We start from the raw sequence: 19,003 nt of genomic DNA on the forward strand, positions 1-19,003 counted from the left end.
TCACTGCTTTTCATCAAATCCACTCCAAGAATTAGTCCTAAATTATTTTTTACCTTTTGGTGCGTTTAATTTAAGAGTGGTGTTTTAAAAATTGTTTTTACATATTTTTTATTTTCTACTTTTAGTGCATTTAATATGTGATTTTTAAAAAGTTTTTTATATATTTTTCATTTTCCACTCTTTAGTTTTCGTAAGTTTACAGCTGCAGTAGTGCACAGGTTAGAGCATATTTAGCGAAAGATCGGATTGGTTTCATGGTGGGTGAGTACAATCAAAACGTAGGGCTAAATGATTTAATTTCCATATAACCAAGATCCGATCAATCAAGAGTGTACCCGATGCACTAAACAGTTAGCGCTTGATCTGCTGATGCATACGCCATTTGAATCGAGAAAATCAGACAAGTGATTGCCAAGATATTACTGTGCCACTCCATCACACCTCACCAATTTCTGAGCAGCGTCCCAGGGGCACTTGAAAATATTCTCATCCGACAGGTACCACTGGGAGAGGATGGGGTTCTCCTCCAAGAGGGGTTGAAAAAATTTTTCAGATCGCTAGAACCGACCGTTTAAGATATTTGCAATTTTCATTTGAAAATTCAGATCTGGTTAAAAAGTACTAAATTTTCCCAAAACACCGATCGCAAATTTTTGATCTAAACTTACTGAAACAGGCTAGGTTATCTTTCACTAAGAAAATATGTATGTAAATGAGATTGCATAAGTTATAGGGGCATTTTTTTCACGTAACAACTTAGCGACTTACGGGCATTTTAGCGTCTTGAAAATGTTGCTAAAATGTGTTGTAATCAGTGGCAAACCTGTATGCAAAATTTTGGAGTGAATGGATAAGCATAAGTGTTCAAAATTTAACTGAAAGGTTCTGTACTATGAAATCTCACATACATACAAATAGTCCAACAGCAAGTTAATATACTGTGGTGTGTGTGTGTGTGTGTATACTGTCTTCCAAAAGTAGCATACTATAGCTCCGTGCTAGCTAGGCAACCATTGTCTAGATCAGATCTGTGGCAATTCGACTTGGACAAGCTATACCTTTGTAATGATAATTTCAACTACTATAAATTCATTTTAAAGACGTTATCTAGTGCGGTTATTTTGATGCTTGTTTCATTTGGCAACACTTCTAAAAAGCTTGTATAAGACTGTTGCAATCATTTTAAACAACAAATACACCGAATAAAAGATTTCACTAAATACTTTCAGATGGTGTAATGGCCAGAAATTCTTTACCACTAGCAATAAATTTGTAAAGTAACCTGTTCTTCAATAATTCATGTTAAGCAATTTTTCAAAAATAAGACTCATGATCAAGATTTTATACATTCCTTCAATTACCACAGGGCCTGGATTATTTCTAAACAAAATCATCATTTCAAGATTGACAAAATTAGTCAGTGATTTATCTTTAAATGATAAAAACCCTTAAAAAATCTATTTCTGCTGTTAAATAAGCTCACAAAGAATCTGAAGAATACATGTGCTGCCTTCCAGGATGTAATCCCTAAAAAAAAATTTAATTCTGTCACTTAAATAATAATGACACTCATTTGTTTGGCAATATATTTCAATAAGCATGAGTTTATTCAGCATACATAGTACGGAAATAGGTGTCCTGCATCACTAGTTCTTTTAGCCTCTAGTGTTGCTGACTGCCATCTTGGAATTTCCCTTTTTCCCTGGGGGAGATTTGTTTTTCCCTTGCAAGGTTGCAAACCTAATTATTTTTTATACATTAAATATTAATTATTTGAATATTTCAAAGGTTGGTAGTACTGGATAATAAGCTGTTGTCTGCTAAGTTGTGATATCAAGGTTGCTGGTAAAATAAAATAAATAATATTTAAAGTGTAAAAAAAGTAACTGGTTTGGGTAGATCTTGAACTTGCTCATCTGGATAAGTGTGCAGACAGTGCATTAATTCCTATGACCACACTGTCACCTGGGCTATCTATGTGAATTTTGTTCTACATTAGTCGTGAAAAGATTGTTAAATTAAATATAAATAATAAAATTAGATTAATTACATAAGATTAGATATAAATAAAAATTTTTCTTAAGACATAAATATAAATAATGAAGATTTTCAGTGTGTATCTGCATGCGCACATGCAAACACTTTCATCACAATTTGTAATGTAATTTGTCAACAGACATATCCCTTGCAAAATATACTACAGGCCTTAGAACCTCGTCATCCAGTAATGAGAGTTAACTAAAATTGTAAAAGAAGTAACAATAGTCATACACACTGTACGGGAGTTTAATGTGTTTTTATTTTGTGTATTACATGATCAATTGTTGTGTGTTATAGTGTTGTATCTTAGCATACAACAACAGCTGATGATTCTCCCACCTTAGCCAACAACAACAACAGCTTTTTAACCAATGCTACCAACCTTTGAAATATTCAAATATTAATATTTATTGTATAAAAAATAATTCGGTTGGCAACCCTGCAAGGGGAAAGGAAATTTCCTGCAGGGAAAAGGGGAAATTGCAAGAGGCTGTCAGTGACACTAGCACTCCTAATGGCAAAAGGGATAACTAGCGATGCAGTAAGCCTATTTCTGCACTATAGCATGATTCTTCTAACATGAAAAATAATTTTGTCAACTTCATTAATTAGTAATTTACCTCTGGTTTTCCTCTTCTTTAATCTCAAACATAAACATACATAACTCAGACAAAAAATTATTTTAATTTGCAATACAGTGTTTTGATATCCCCGACTCTTACTTACACTATTTAAATATATTCGTTCATACAACGAGGAATAAAAGAAGCAACTACAGTGAGTAAAGATGACTCAGCCATGCTTGAAGGAATTTGTTTATCTTACAGTTACATATTCTTTTATCGCAGCACCAGCTGTGATTATTCCTACAATTCTATCCAACTATCCAAACACGTATTATCGGGCTGTACAACAAAGCAAAGGCCTCCTTCAACTGCAGAAAAATTCTGTTTTTCATGAATGAAAGGAAGAATATCTCCTGATTAAAAATTACTTATCTAGATCATTATGTAAAAATCTCTCTCTCTCTCTCTATATATATATATATATATATGTATGAGAGAGAGAGGGCAAGGAGTGGAAAACAAAACATGTTTCTTATAGCTAGCAATACAGTAATTATAAATTAATTAACTTTTCATTATATTAAACTGAAAAGGATTGTCTGACTCATTGGAATTATAAGTAATTGCTGACTGCCTAAAAAAACTGTTTTAGGCAATCCCTAAGGAAAATGTAAATTTTGGCTACAATTAACAACCCTGAAACAAAATCTGAAACTGGAAATGCCTTTGTGCAGTCTGAATTGAATTTTTAAATTGCTTTAATTGTTTGGTAGCTAAATTTACATTTTCTACAGGGATTGCTTAAAATTACAAGTTTTTTTAATTTCTTCTTTTTTTTCTATTTCAAAAACCCATCTTAACAATATTTGTTTCGCATAATGTTTTTTAAGTACTTTTATTTGTTAATTTATGATTAATTTGTTTTTATTATTTTTTAGTTTTATTTATTTATATATTTTTTCTTTTCTCTATCATCTACTGACGATCATTTAACAACTGAAATGACCATCCAGATTTAGATTCTTAAATAAATTTTTTTGTTAATGATTTTTGGAACATAATGTTTTCCAGTTTAATTCATTAACCGTTTAATATAACTTTTTATTCTTATTTACAAAAAAAAAGTAAATTAAAATCAGACATATTAATATTGACATTGCATAACGTAAACAAATAATAGAATACCAACCTGTCGCAAATCTTCACTCGGAGAAGACAACTGAGCCACTAAGGCGGTCATAAATGGTTGTAATGAACATAATAAGGCCTTATTATTACTATCACCAAAAGTTAAGTTCGTTAAAGCCATACCAGCATATCTTCTAACAGTGACACAGCTCTGATTATTGGTTTGACTACCGTGCATTTCAGCATCGACCTACAAAAAAAAAAAAAAAAAAAAAAAAACAGATAACAATCTAATTGCTACATAAAGAAAATTTGTTAATATATAATTTCTAGTAAAAATATTACATCCAGAAACAGAATAAATCTCTATTATACGATTTTTATACATATCAGCAGAACCAATCTGAGGTCAGACCCTAGTGTGAGACACCACCTGAAGTGACACTCTGAGAAGAGTATCAGCTGGTGTACGCTCTGAGCTTTGATACACTTACTTTTACCACTATTAACCGCCTCATTCAGCATATTTAAAGCATATCTCCTTACTCAAAAGAGACAGTTTGCATCAAATCAACTTCATCTGAATTTTTAGACTTTAATTATTTAAATATTGCAAATATTTCTTAACTTATTATACTGTTTTGAATAAGTTAATGCACCCACATCCTCTTTACCATAATGATTAGCAGGAGCAATGATTAATCAGACATTCAACAGAGAGACAGTTCTCAGGCTGATCAATTTAAAATGTAAATTTCTGGAATTGTGAAATATATTGAGATTAATTTTTTTTAGGTCATTTACAATGTTTTTAAAATTTTGATTTCCTTCACTTCTTTCCCAGCTAAATCTAAAACTCAAAGAAATAGTAATACATTAATAACATATTATCTTATTAAAACTTTCCAATAAAATTAAATCTCAAACATGTTGTATATAACTTGACCAGAATGTAAATGATATTCAAAATTAATATAACTTATCTACCGTACTAACTTTTTTATTTCAACACACCTATCAAAGAAGAAAAATAAATAACAAAGGTTGTGAAGCTACTAAATAATCCATTGCGTTCATACATAGATTTTTAATGAGTCTTTTGTAAAATACATTACACATGATCACACCAAATCTCAATAAACATCTAAATTAAACACAACAGAAGGGAATGAGGCAAGATTATTAAAGAGAAAAAGTGTGCAATTTAGATGGTTATGAGAAATTAATAGAGAAAAAATATAGATGGCTCCCATATTTGAAAGTACAATGACCCTGAATTATGAAGTTATGGAAAAAAGTTTGTACAACACAAAGACTGGCCAATTTCCTATAAACAAAAAACACTTATCAAAAGAAAATCTGCGATAACAAAAGTTTTTCTATCATGAAGGACAAGAGCATCGATAAAATATTCATGTAATTTTGCAAAGCCAAAATATATATTTCCAAGCTTCACTTTTCATTCGTTTGATAAAAGCTAATATGTTTAAAAAATTAGCATTACTTTTATTTTTTATGGTTAAATAATTTTTAAAATTACAGTTATTAATAGTTTAAAAAAAGTTCAAACTTTACGAAATTAGAATTATTTTTTAATATAACTTTAAACACTGATTCTTCTAGGGTAGAATTCACAGCTTCAATTCTTCCTTTTATAAAGAAGGTTGAAATTACTTTCATACAATTAATTCAAAAGATATTGATGCAGAGTTAAAAAAATGTTTAAAAAATTAGGTGGTCAATAATGTTTAAGATTAAATAGGTTAATATGAATCTGAGAAAAATGGAAACTAATGACAAATCCTAATCGGAAGAAAAAAAAGATCGGTAGATCATCTATTAAGGAAATTAGCATTAGCTTATTTCAAAATGGAATTTTAGAAGGCGATAAATGTAGAAGGAACGAGGTTAGAATGTACAAGGACGGAAAAATAACTTTTGATCGGCCATTGAAAGCGAACTGGTTGTCAAAGCAAAAAAACTCAAGCACAGTCGCTATCAGCAATCTATAAGCTTTTAAAACCTCTGGTGTTCATTTTGTTCAGAGCTCATAAATTAACAGACAAGAATAAATGAAATTTATCATTTGTCACTCTCACCAATTATGAGCTGCACATTAGGTTTTCTGTAAAAGAAAGGATAAAACAATACTGCTGAAATCCATAGCAGTCATCATGTTAATGTTACGAGATACATCTCAAACATGCTCTTCTATAAATATGACAATGTCCAGGTCTGCTTTACGGATTACTTCAGCATTTAAATGGAAGATTTTTTATTATACTGTCAACATCTTGAGACTTGGTGCTAAATAAATGCTATCTCTTCTCTGAGAATAGATTTTTGTCACTAGTAAGGAGCTCATTGATGGAGTTAATAATTTAGTAACCCTGCATATGTTGATAACAGAGTTCTTCAATGAAGGTTTGCAAAAACAAATGTCGCAGTACAATAAATACTTAAATGCGGATGACAACTATGCAGAGATGTAAGGGCTACTTGGAAAGTAACTTCATATTCGTTATTAAAAAGAAACATAATTATTAAAAAAACAATTTATTATAAACATCTTGTAGGTACATCTTTTAGTTACTTTTCTACATAATCTCTGTCCAAATTATGGCATTTCACATACCTATAAACAAGTTTTGAATACCCTCATCATTAAACTCTGCCACTTGTGAACTAAGCCAAGTAGTAATGCCAGTTATAACGGTAACACCAATTTACTTCTAGAAATGAAGTAAATATAATATTTGTGTATTGTACAAATATAATAAAATAACTCCCTTGTCATTTTCAAAATGCATTTCTTCATTTTCAGGAAAAAGTGATAATCACCAAGAGCCAAATCTGGTCTATGGGAAAGATGGTTAAATAACTCCCATTTGAAGTTTCTGATATGGCGTTGAGTGGGTATAACAGTATGCAGACGAGCATTGTCTTGGAAGAAAAAAAATACCTGAACTCAGTATGCCAAATAATTTTGTTTGTATAAGGCCCTTTTTAATTTCTTCAACGTCTCACAGTAAGTTTCAGCATTATTTCAGTTCAGAGCTACTTGGAAATTACCAAAATATCATTTTTATATTACCAAATATTGTCCTCAGTATTTAGAAGAGTTGAAAAATGGTGTTACTACCTGGCTTAATTCACAGGCAGAGAGTTTTATGAAAAGGATATTCAAAAACTTATTTGAAGATATGATAAGTGCCTTAATTTGGACGCAATTATATAGAAATGTTGCTATGAGATGTACAGAATAATTTTTTTTTATCATTCAGTGTTTTTTAATAACAAATCTGAAGTTACTTTCCAAATAGCCCTTGTAATATAGACATAAAATAAAATAAATATAATATATGTCTATTGTACAAATATAATTTTTTTTTCTTCATACGAAACAAACAAAAATCTATTTTGGAGTCAACTTCATTTATAGTAAATAACTGAAGATATTGAATATTATAACATATTAAAATTAAAAGATTAAAGCAAAATAAAATCAAATTGAAAACTGCATCAAACCAATCAAATGACTGATAAAATAAATAAATAAAAATTTAATCATCAGTTAGTCAGTAACCAAAGACTATTTTAAATATATCTTTATGATCTTAGTCTACACCAAGATAAATTCAAAATTATTATAAAAATCTATCATTTACTTAAGTAAGCTAGTAACAGAAACACAATAAAGCAAAAATAATCAGAGGAATAGCATCCACCATAACCATGAAGGACCTCACTGGAAAATTGTTTTGGTCAGTTCTGCATATAAGAATGTCTTTTTCTATCTGAATTTTTTATGTAGTACAAATTTAAGAAGCTAATAATATCAATTTAAAATCTGATTAAATGTAGATAATTTTTATTAAAAAATCCTGTTCCAAATAATCAGTAATAAAATAAAGTTAAATCACCTGAATTAAAGTAGCGATTGCATGTAATGCTCCTAGTTGACACATAGCGTGCCTGTGTTCTTCATCAAAAGAAAGTTTCATTAATGCCGCAATTGCAGCACCAGGATGAGGATCATCTGTAACAAAATGGATACGATTTAAAACAATAAGAAATTCAATTTTGTGAATATAACTTAATTTAACATAACTCATAAAACGTTTAAACTAAAATAACATACCCTGTTGGAACACTTATATGTAGTTGCAACACAAAAAATTAATTTTTAATTGCAGAAATAATTTTATAGCATTTAATTAAAACTAATCCACATCAAAACATGTACTATATTATTTAAGTTATAACCAAAGTTAAAGAAAATTAATTATGGATTAATGTTTTGGAGACTAGAAAATATTTCTTTAGCAGAAACAAAAAGTGGTTTATAAATGCAATACTTTCAATTATTCACCAAAAGCTAAAAGTTTTATATAGATAAAAATGCAACTTTGCATTAATATATAATTAAAAATTTGCATATGAGGAGTAATCAATAAGTCTGTCTGAGTTCAAGAGTTGGTGCTTATATTTTTTTTTTTGTCTTGAGTCATTTGACTGGTTTGATGCAGCTCTCCAAGATTCCCTATCTAGTGCTAGTCGTTTCATTTCAGTATACCCTCTACATCCTACATCCCCAACAATTTGTTTTACATATTCCAAACGTGGCCTGCCTACACAATTTTTCCCTTCTACCTGTCCTTCCAATATTAAAGCGACTATTCCAGGATGCCTTAATATGTGGCCTATAAGTCTGTCTCTTCTTTTAACTATATTTTTCCAAAGGCTTCTTTCTTCATCTATTTGCCGCAATACCTCTTCATTTGTAACTTTATCCACCCATCTGATTTTTAACATTCTCCTATAGCACCACATTTCAAAAGGTTCTAATCTTTTCTTCTCAGATGGAGTATCTGAGATGGACGATCGGAGTGATCGTCCAAGTTTCACTTCCATATAAAGCGACACTCCAAACATACACTTTCAAAAATCTTTTCCTGACATTTAAATTAATTTTTGATGTAAACAAATTATATTTCTTACTGAAGGCTCGTTTAGCTTGTGCTATTCGGCATTTTATATCGCTCCTGCTTCGTCCATCTTTAGTAATTCTACTTCCCAAATAACAAAGTTCTTCTACCTCCGTAATCTTTTCTCCTCCTATTTTCACATTCAGCGGTCCATCTTTGTTATTTCTACTACATTTCATTACTTTTGTTTTGTTCTTGTTTATTTTCATGCGACAGTTATTGCGTAGGACTTCATCTATGCCATTCATTGTTTCTTCTAACTCCTTTTTACTCTCGGCTAGAATTACTATATCATCAGCAAATCGTAGCATCTTTATCTTTTCACCTTGTACTGTTACTCTGAATCTAAATTGTTCTTTAACATCATTAACTGCTAGTTCCATGTAAAGATTGAAAAGTAACAGAGATAGGGAACATCCTTGTCGGACTCCCTTTCTTATTACGGCTTCTTATGTTCTTCAATTGTTACTGTTGCTGTTTGGTTCCTGTACATGTTAGCAATTGTTCTTCTATCTCTGTATTTGAACCCTAATTTTTTTAAAATGCTGAACATTTTATTCCAGTCTACGTTATTGAATGCCTTTTCTAGGTCTATAAACGCCAAGTATGTTGGTTTGTTTTTCTTTAATCTTCCTTCTACTATTAATCTGAGGCCTAAAATTGCTTCCCTTATCCCTATACTTTTCCTGAAACCAAATTGGTCTTCCCCTAACACTTCCTCCACTCTCCTCTCAATTCTTCTGTATAGAATTCTAGTTAAGATTTTTGATGCATGACTAGTTAAACTAATTGTTCTGTATTCTTCACATATATCTGCCCCTGCTTTCTTTGGTATCATTACTATAACACTTTTTTTGAAGTCTGACGGAAATTCCCCTTTTTCATAAATATTACACACAGTTTGTATAATCTATCAATCGCTTCCTCACCTGCACTGCGCAGTAATTCTACAGGTATTCCGTCTATTCCAGGAGCCTTTCTGCCATTTAAATCTTTTAATGCTCTCTTAAATTCAGATCTCAGTATTGTTTCTCCCATTTCATCCTCCTCAACTTCCTCTTCTTCCTCTATAACACCATTTTCTAATTAATTTCCTCTGTATAACCCATCTATCGAGTTTACCTTTCGTATTATATATTGGTGTACCATCTTTGTTTAACACATTATTAGATTTTAATTTATGTACCCCAAAATTTTCCTTAACTTTCCTGTATGCTCCGTCTATTTTACCAATGTTCATTTCTCTTTCCACTTCTGAACACTTTTCTTTAATCCACTCTTCTTTCGCCAGTTTGCACTTCCTGTTTATAGCATTTCTTAATTGCTGATAGTTCCTTTTACTTTCTTCATCACTAGCATTCTTATATTTTGTACATTCATCCATCAGCTGCAATATATCGTCTGAAACCCAAGGTTTTCTACCGGTTCTCTTTATTCTGCCTAAGTTTGCTTCTGCTGATTTAAGAATTTCCTTTTTAACATTCTCCCATTCTTCTTCTACATTTTCTACCTTATCTTTTTTACTCAGACCTCTTGCGATGTCCTCCTCAAAAATCTTCTTTACCTCCTCTTCCTCAAGCTTCTCTAAATTCCACCAATTCATCTGACACCTTTTCTTCAGGTTTTTAAACCCCAATCTACATTTCATTATCACCAAATTATGGTCGCTATCAGTGTCTGCTCCAGGGTAAGTTTTGCAGTCAACGAGTTGATTTCTAAATCTTTGCTTAACAATGATATAATCTATCTGATACCTTGCAGTATCGCCTGGCTTTTTCCAAGTGTATATTCTTCTATTATGATTTTTAAATTGGGTGTTGGCAATTACTAAATTATACTTCGTGCAAAACTCTATAAGTCGGTCCCCTCTTTCATTCCTTTTGCCCAGCCCGTATTCACCCACTATATTTCCTTCCTTGCCTTTTCCAATGCTTGCATTCCAATCTCCAACTATTATTAAATTTTTATCTCCTTTTACGTGTTTAATTGCTTCATCAATCTCTTTGTATACACACTCTACCTCATCATCATCATGGGGGCTTGTAGGCATATAGACGTTAACAATCGTTGTCGGTTTAGGTTTTGATTTTATCCTTATTACAATGATTCTATCGCTATGCGTCTTGAAATACTCCACTCTCCTCCCTATCTTCTTGTTCATCACGAAACCTACTCCTGCCTGCCCATTATTTGACGCTGAGTTAATTATATATAGTACTTATATATATGGTGCTTATATATAGTGCATATTGTTGAGGTCATTCTTAGTTTCTTGCATCTCTAACTAGGAGTGTAAAATAAATTCAGTAAGACGCATTCGTAATTCTATTGTTGGCAGTCATTTGAGATTTGTGAAAAACGAGCTAAAGAGAATTTCTTGTAATGATCAAACACAAAACCGCACAGAAAACTGACCGGATAAATATTATCCATCGATTACAACGGTTAACAAGCGGTTTGGTAATTTTCAGTCATATGAGCGCAACATGATGCTGAATGTTCCAGATGGGCTGTTGACATTACAACTTCAAAATACTGGAAAATTCCATGATACCCTGATAAGAATAAAAGACTGAAAGTGTATGAGAGATAGCTTAAAGATCAAACATTTCAAACGAACGGGTGGATGATATTTTATACTAATATTTGCATATTATTATAAAGCATATAATATTTAAGCTTTTCGCAAAATGGTTGCCACATTTGCTTACAATCTATAAAAAGTGTGAATGAGTAAATATTTTTAAGCACAGTTTGAGTCTCCCAACATAATCGAAAGGAATATTTGGGAAATTACATTACATTTGATGAAGCTTTGTTATATCACAACAGAATTGAAACTAAGGGTCAAAACAATTGGTTGCAATCAGAGAGAATTTGCTGCAAAAAACATCAACATCCATCGATAAAAAAAGTGGTGGCCACTATCTTTTGCTGTACTCACGGCATACAAGCTCACTTAAAGCTTAGTGTTGTTATCACGCCACAAATTTCCAAACCACACATCCACATAAAAGCACCAGTTACAAATGATAATTAAACAATATAATTTTTAAATAACTTTCCAACATAAAAAAAAAATTAATACTCGCTAACTTAATTGCTCCATCTCAAATTTTTTTTTGTAAAGACAACACCCCAAGCACCCAATGGGTAACTTTAAACAAAATTTTTAATGGAAAAGATAGGGCATGATATATCATTTTAAAGTATACTGAAAAAACACAAATTCTGATATAAAAAACTTATGACTACTACCCTAACCAAAATGGTGGCCATTTAACGTTTTTGAGAGCTAGTTCAAAGTTAAACATAGAAAAATGAAATTTAGCAATGCACCTACCTCGAAACCATGTTAGAGTACTACTTGGGATGTCTGGTGTTTTAATTTTTAATTAAGATAATATTAATAGAATCCTGTTATTGATATTATTTAGATTTGATCTAAAATATTTTACAAACTGTAAATACTTATATACAAGTTAGAACTAGTTTTCAGGATACAAATATTAACTGTCAGATCTTTGTTTGATGCTACCAAGTATGAATTATGGAGAAATATTTTCTTTTGAAATTAAAAATTCTTACATTTTTGTTTGTAAAAAGTTAATTTATACCTAAATATATACTGCGGAATTCCTATAACTCAAATATTCAAGATAATTAAAACAAAAGTTCAACTAATAAAAAATTTGATAGAGAAACATACATGTTACAAAATTACTAACCACTGTACATTCACTTGCATAAAATGTACAACACTATTTCAGATAAATTTTGCATTTTTCCATATACAGTCTTATTATATCACAGCAATATTAATATATGACATGATTTAACAATATAAATACAGTACACAATATGTACTACTGATTAGTACATATATACAGTATGTATATATTTAGTAAGTTAAACTTAACTTACCTGAAAACTATTCTATTAACATGGAAGACACTAAAAAAATGTATGCTAATAAATACACACCAAAATACTGTACACTAATCACATTTTTTCTCACTGATAATCAATTTATTGCACAAAAATCATTAATGAATGAAAAATACAAAAGCCTATAAATATTATAACAGTAAAAATAACATTGCTGTATTATATGTAAAACACAGTTGTTTTAAACTCAAGGATTGTGTTTTTAAAAGTTTTTCATATAAAATAAAAAATATTGAAATTATAAAAAATAAAATAAAAAGTGAAGAGTAATTGACTCTTTCATTAAAAAAAACTGAATTTAATTAAAATCAATAAAAAATTTTTGATAGTTATCTGAAGTTTGCTTCTGATGCATTATAGTCAACAATTTTTCTACATTTGCCACCGTGGAAAAATACGATTCTGTTACATCATCTTTTGACTCATTGAATCATCAAACAGACTCAACATTATTTTCAACTTCCATTAAAGTTGGAGACAGTATACAGGGTAGCTCATCTGTCATTATCCGAATCGGTCCCTACTGTGTCACTTTCATTTACCTTTGCGTTAACCATATTTATTAAAAAAATATATAACTGTCAGTAGGGTATTCAGCTACTACCAAATCTTCATCTACAGAAACATAATCCTGAAAAGTTACATCGCTGCGTACTTGCAATACATTGGTAACTGACTGCCATTCATTATCATCATCATCATCATCATTATCATCATTATTATGACTAGAACAAAGGTTTTCACTTATAGTTTGTTCACATTCTGATAAAATAACGAGTGGTTGTGGGTTTTTAAATCCAGATTTTTTAAAACTGTTAGAAATTGTTAGCTCAATCACAACATTCCAAGATTTTTTAACTTTCCATACACAATGAAGAAGATTAATTTCTGGTTTTTGTTTCTTTTCAACAATCTCTAACATTTTCATTATAATCCTTTTCCTGTACATTTGCTTAAAATTTTGTATAATGCCCTGATCCATTGGTTGGAGTTTAGAGATAACATTTGGTAGAAAGAAAATGCATTTTATCGACGACAATTCCTGAGGAAATAATGTTAAATGTGCCGAGCAGTAAATAAATAGAACAATCCTTCTATCTTTTGAATGATAATAATGATACAATTTGAATAATCATTTTCCGAAGATTTCACTATTAACCTACCCTTTTCTATTGGCTTCATATGGATTAGGCAAAGATTTAAAGTTGGCAAAACAACAAGATTTTTTTGATTTACCAATTAAGAGAGTGTTAATGTTTTGAATGCCAAAATGTAATTAATAGAATAAAATATAATTTTAATAAATGTAATACTGTACTTTTTAATGTAATATTAATCTTATGTATTAAGTGGTGGGGAAATTCTTCTTCTCATTATGCCAGACGACTAACGACAACGGTTCCGTTCCGCACAGATGTGTGTAAACGTAGTATTAAACTTATACTTATGTTATATTTTATGTTATACTTTTATACTTTATACTGTATGTTATATCAACCTTAAATAAAACAATAAGGAATTTTAAGCTGTGGATCTTATTCCATATTTGCCTATTTTACTAACAGAGAGGTTTCAACTTTTCTGTCCCTGACATGTTTGCACCCAAAAGAACTGTGACATGGTCTTTACATTCGTTTCCCACTATTACATTTATCACCTTTGAAAGTTAAAATTTTGTCAGGTAAACATTTGTAAAACAGTCCAGTCATGTCAGAGTTAAAAATGCCTAATTCATTGTATGTGCTCATAATTTTTTTTAGTGTACTGTTTATACATGTATTACAAACTTCTTCATTTACGCTGGCACTTTCACCACAAACATTTTTTTAAATTATTCCACGCCTATCTCTACTCTTATTAAGCCAACACGTACAATTGAACTGTTACGCAAAGTACTTGGCTTTATTCAAGTAAAATTGGTCCACTGATAAATAAATTTTGATCGTGTCAGTTTTTAAACCACTCTAAGAGCTTTTTTCAAAAAAAGGATAGTTCACAGACTTTACTCTTTTTATAACACCTGAGTTACAAAGGCTATGATGATCTTTTAAGAATTTTGCACAGTTTTTGTAAATCATTGTAAGCGTGTTTGGTGATATACCGAATTCCGATATGGTCACATTTTTCTTTTTTTTCCCTTGTCTACTTCCATTATGAACCTTATTTTATCATCTAATGACAATGGTTTTAAATTTCTTTTCAACATGTTTAAATAAAAGAACAGAACAGTGTAAAAACTCACCAAACCGAATAAAAAAAACCTAATTGTATAAAAACTAAACATATAAAAGTCGTTGTAAGGAAAGAATAAGAACACCCTTGTTTACAGTAGCAAACAAATCCTACAGACATACCAAAACTATGCACACAGGCTGAGACAGTTATAAAGACACAATGACTGACACTTCTTATAACAAACAAGTTCCAGTGAATACTGATGCATGAATGTGTGATGTATAAGATTTCGCTTCCCTCTTTACTCTGTATTAATTCATCCTTTTTTTTATCGCATAGTACAGGAAGTGAATCGTGCTTGTTTAATATTTCTAAAATGAGAACAAGATCGGTATTATAGCCTAATGTTAAACTTGAGTATTTCTATTTTATTTTTGATAATAAATTAATCAAACATTTCACTTTTGACTAACAGGATTTTTGTTCGAATTAAAGAAATTATACTTCCATATAACATAATGCAATATGGTCATGAATTAGAAAGAATTTTGAATTTTAGAAATTTTCGAGTTACAGGAATTTGACTGCGTATATATCTTTGCTTGCATCAAATCAGATATAGTACTTCGATTTATGAGAAAGGTCCTTTTACGCTCAATTTCTGTTTTTAATAAAAAACCCTATCAAATAGATCTTCTGTTTACTAAAACAGTTCAACTTAGTGAAAAAAACTACTGCATTGATGAATTTTAAAATATAATAGTAATCGACTAAAATCTAAATTTTCTCCACATTCTTTTCTGCACCTACTTGTAGGTATACTGCAGACTATTTTGAAACTATCTTTGAAAAATATTAAATGAGAAATAAACGAAAAACTTAAAAAAAAAATTAAAAATCTAGTTTCTGCAAATACATAACCATAAAGAATGTTGACAACTTACATCAGCCCACGCACATAGATTAAATACTATATCATAAATCTGAATCGAATTTAAATCAAAGAAGCAACAGGTGTAAAATTTTATATTTTCATTAAAAAAGAAAGCAAACATATAATAATATATTAACACAAAAAATTCAAAGATAAATTATTCATTGAAATAACAAGTATATATTTTTAGACACTAAAAATACTAGTAAGTTCAAATAGTAGTATACCTTGTTCTGAGGAGTTATGCGGAACATTATCAGAGAAATCAATCAGTTGTTGTAGAAGACGTAATACACGAGCTTCACGTCTTCCACGTTTATCATCTGTATGACAGTGAACTAAATTATGTAACGCTTGACTAGCTCGTTGACGGACGATTGCACTTTCTTCTCTAGCATGTACCAACTGCACTAGCAATGGTACACAACCTGTCGATTAATGAAACACAAAATACTACACAAATAACAAAACAAGATTTCAACAATATCATGGCTAATAAGCCTATTTTCATTAAGAAAAAATATCTCTGAACAGCAGATCAATCAAGATGAATGTTACCAAACTATCTTAAATTTCTTTTTGACATATTAAAAAAAAGAATAGAAAGAGTGTAAAAACAATTAACTAAACTGAATAAAAACTATACCTAATTGTACAAAAACTAAACACATAAAAATTGTAAGGATAGAATAAGAACACCCTTGTTTACAGTAGCAAACAAGCCCAGACATATGAAATAAGTTATAAGAATATAAGTAAAATACTATATAAATTACTTATATAAGTAAATACTTATAGCATGTAAATACTTATATTAGTAAAATGAGTATTCAAAATTTTTTTTTGTTTTAACAATACTTGGTTCAATGTTAGATTTTTACATCTGGATTTCAGCAGCAAATGATGTAAATTAATCATTACACAGGTTTATTTATCTGCCCCATATTACTTAACTTCTCTATTTCATAAAAGAACCTATGAATTTCAATGGCTAAGGATAGTAACTAAGCACATGATATACAAGATCTCTTTGACATAATAATTTCAGTAATTTATTAGTTGAAGACGGTAACAACTGCAACACAAGATTAACAATTTTGTTGACAATGTTTGATATAATTGTATAAATTAAGTTTCCACTTACCAACAAATTAAAAAGTGTAAATCCTAGTACTTTTGGAGCTGTTACTCCATCTTCAAGGATTTTCTAAAGATGTTAATTTAAATTCAAAACAATAATCTTTTTTAAATTACACTGTTATGTTCATAATAGTCGGTCGTCAAGAAAAAAATCAATTCGTACATCAATAAGACAGTAACGTCATGTTTGTAAGATGTTTGAGACTATTATGAAATAGATTTAATATTAAATCTAATAGATTTAATTTTACTCTTGACGAATGACTATTATGAACATAAAAGTTTAATAAACTATTGATTTGAATTTAAATTAACCTCCCTGGAGATGGAGTAACAGCTCCGAAAGTACTAGGATTTACACTTTTTTAATTGTTGGTAAGTGGAAATTTAATTTATACAATTGTATTAATACCAATGGTGCCAAATGCTTAGTAAATTAAATGTTTGATATAGTCTACTGGTTTCAACAGACTATGAGATTTAGGCAGTTACTGTTCAAACTATCAAAATGTGCTAATTCATAGTAAACTGAATGCTACAAATGGTGGAATGAATGAAAAAGATATTACACTAATAAGAAATAATTCAGTACCGTAGAACAAATATGCATGATTAACAACACTGTGTTGTTACACAATAATAGATCAAAATTAAGCAGCTACAATACTTAGTTTGCAATTTATAATCAAAAATGTTTAAAACAAGCTGTCCAGCAGTGTTTACATAAACTGACAAGCAAAGAACAAGAGTAGGTATTTTAAAGATCATGAAATACTATGATAAATCTCTTGATACTGGCAGCATTTTTGTTTTGTGGCTTTCGTTAAAATAAGCTTTTTCATATTAAATTAATGCAAATGATTTTCACAGTTTAAGCAAATTAAACAGGAAATTATTCCATTTTAATCTTTCCCAAGACTTCAAAGATCTAAATATTATCCATTATAAAAATAATATTTCTCCAACCAGTTTTTCAGTTACTGTTGGGTCTGAGTATGTGCGTATAGGGAAATGCAAATAACACCAGTACCCACAGTCCAGCATACAAATCCATATAAAAGCAACTGCCTTTACAAGGACTCGAATCTTAGAACTTTCAACTTCAAAAAATAACTGATTTTACGATGATGAGTTTAATCACTAGACTAACCCAAGAAATTAGTTTCATATTATAAGAATTAAATCTTTAAAAGAATAGTAGCGTTTCTTATCCTTTCGAACCTCACATCAGGGTATGTATTAATGTTTACAACAGTTAAAACAGTTATTCCTATTTTCACTGAAAAATGTATGTACCACAATACATTAAATAGCACTGTAAATAATTAGGTAATTTATTTTATTTCACATCTTCCAAGGATTGTATATCGAATTGTATTTTAGAAACAATTAGGAGGTCTCGTTTTACTTTATTATATTTTATCTATTACAGACTTGCTGTGCAGCAATCTCACAGGAAACAATAGTTCCCAGATCGACCCACAGGTAGTAGTCCCCTCACAAATCACACAAAGGATGCACTCAGTGGGTCTATATGCCTCAGATATCCGGGCAAACGTTTGAATCTAATAAGTAATAGTTACAACTGTAAGCTAAAATAAAAACACAACAACACAAGTAGCTAAAATAAGAAAGAAGGAATTAAGAATAAGGAAAAGGAGTAGAAGATGAGAAAGGACAATCTATTCTCAAGGGAACTAAAGTACCATCAGGAAACGATCCCACCAGAGGAAACCCCAACGCCTCCTCCAGTCCTCCAGGCAGTGTGCATCCTTCCCACCAATCACCATCCCCCATAATCCCTTTGGAAACTATAAATTTTAATCTGCACAATACCAAAGATTATTAATAAATAATTTTGTTAGGGCTAACTTAAATATAGGCTGCAATAAGGATTTTTTTTCTCCAGAATCAAGAAAGCCTTCTAAGAACAAATATATAGAGTTCCTAAAGAAACAATCCCACCCATCCTCAGTATTATAAAGCAGAAATATACAACTGAACTATAAATTGTTTAGTCAGCTACATGCAGAGGTTTGCAGCTCCCGAATAATTGTATGCTAAAATTACAAGTGTAAAAATCA

General features: G+C 30.3%; 1 protein-coding gene across 8 annotated transcripts in view; it reads right to left on the bottom strand.

Annotated features, from left to right (window-relative positions):
* The window catches only part of LOC142330508 (uncharacterized), a 235,892-nt gene that overhangs the window by 69,038 nt on the left and 147,851 nt on the right, over positions 1-19,003 (bottom strand). For all 8 annotated transcript variants that reach the window (XM_075375821.1, XM_075375820.1, XM_075375822.1 and 5 more), the window contains 3 exons: positions 16,007-16,207; positions 7,658-7,773; positions 3,796-3,984 (listed from right to left, as the gene is read on the bottom strand). In XM_075375821.1, the coding sequence (XP_075231936.1) occupies positions 3,796-3,984; positions 7,658-7,773; positions 16,007-16,207 (506 nt within the window). The remainder of the gene's footprint in view (positions 1-3,795; positions 3,985-7,657; positions 7,774-16,006; positions 16,208-19,003) is intronic.

The sequence above is a fragment of the Lycorma delicatula genome, chromosome 9 (genome assembly GCF_047948215.1).
Source record: "Lycorma delicatula isolate Av1 chromosome 9, ASM4794821v1, whole genome shotgun sequence".
Classification (NCBI taxonomy): Eukaryota; Metazoa; Arthropoda; class Insecta; order Hemiptera; family Fulgoridae; genus Lycorma; species Lycorma delicatula.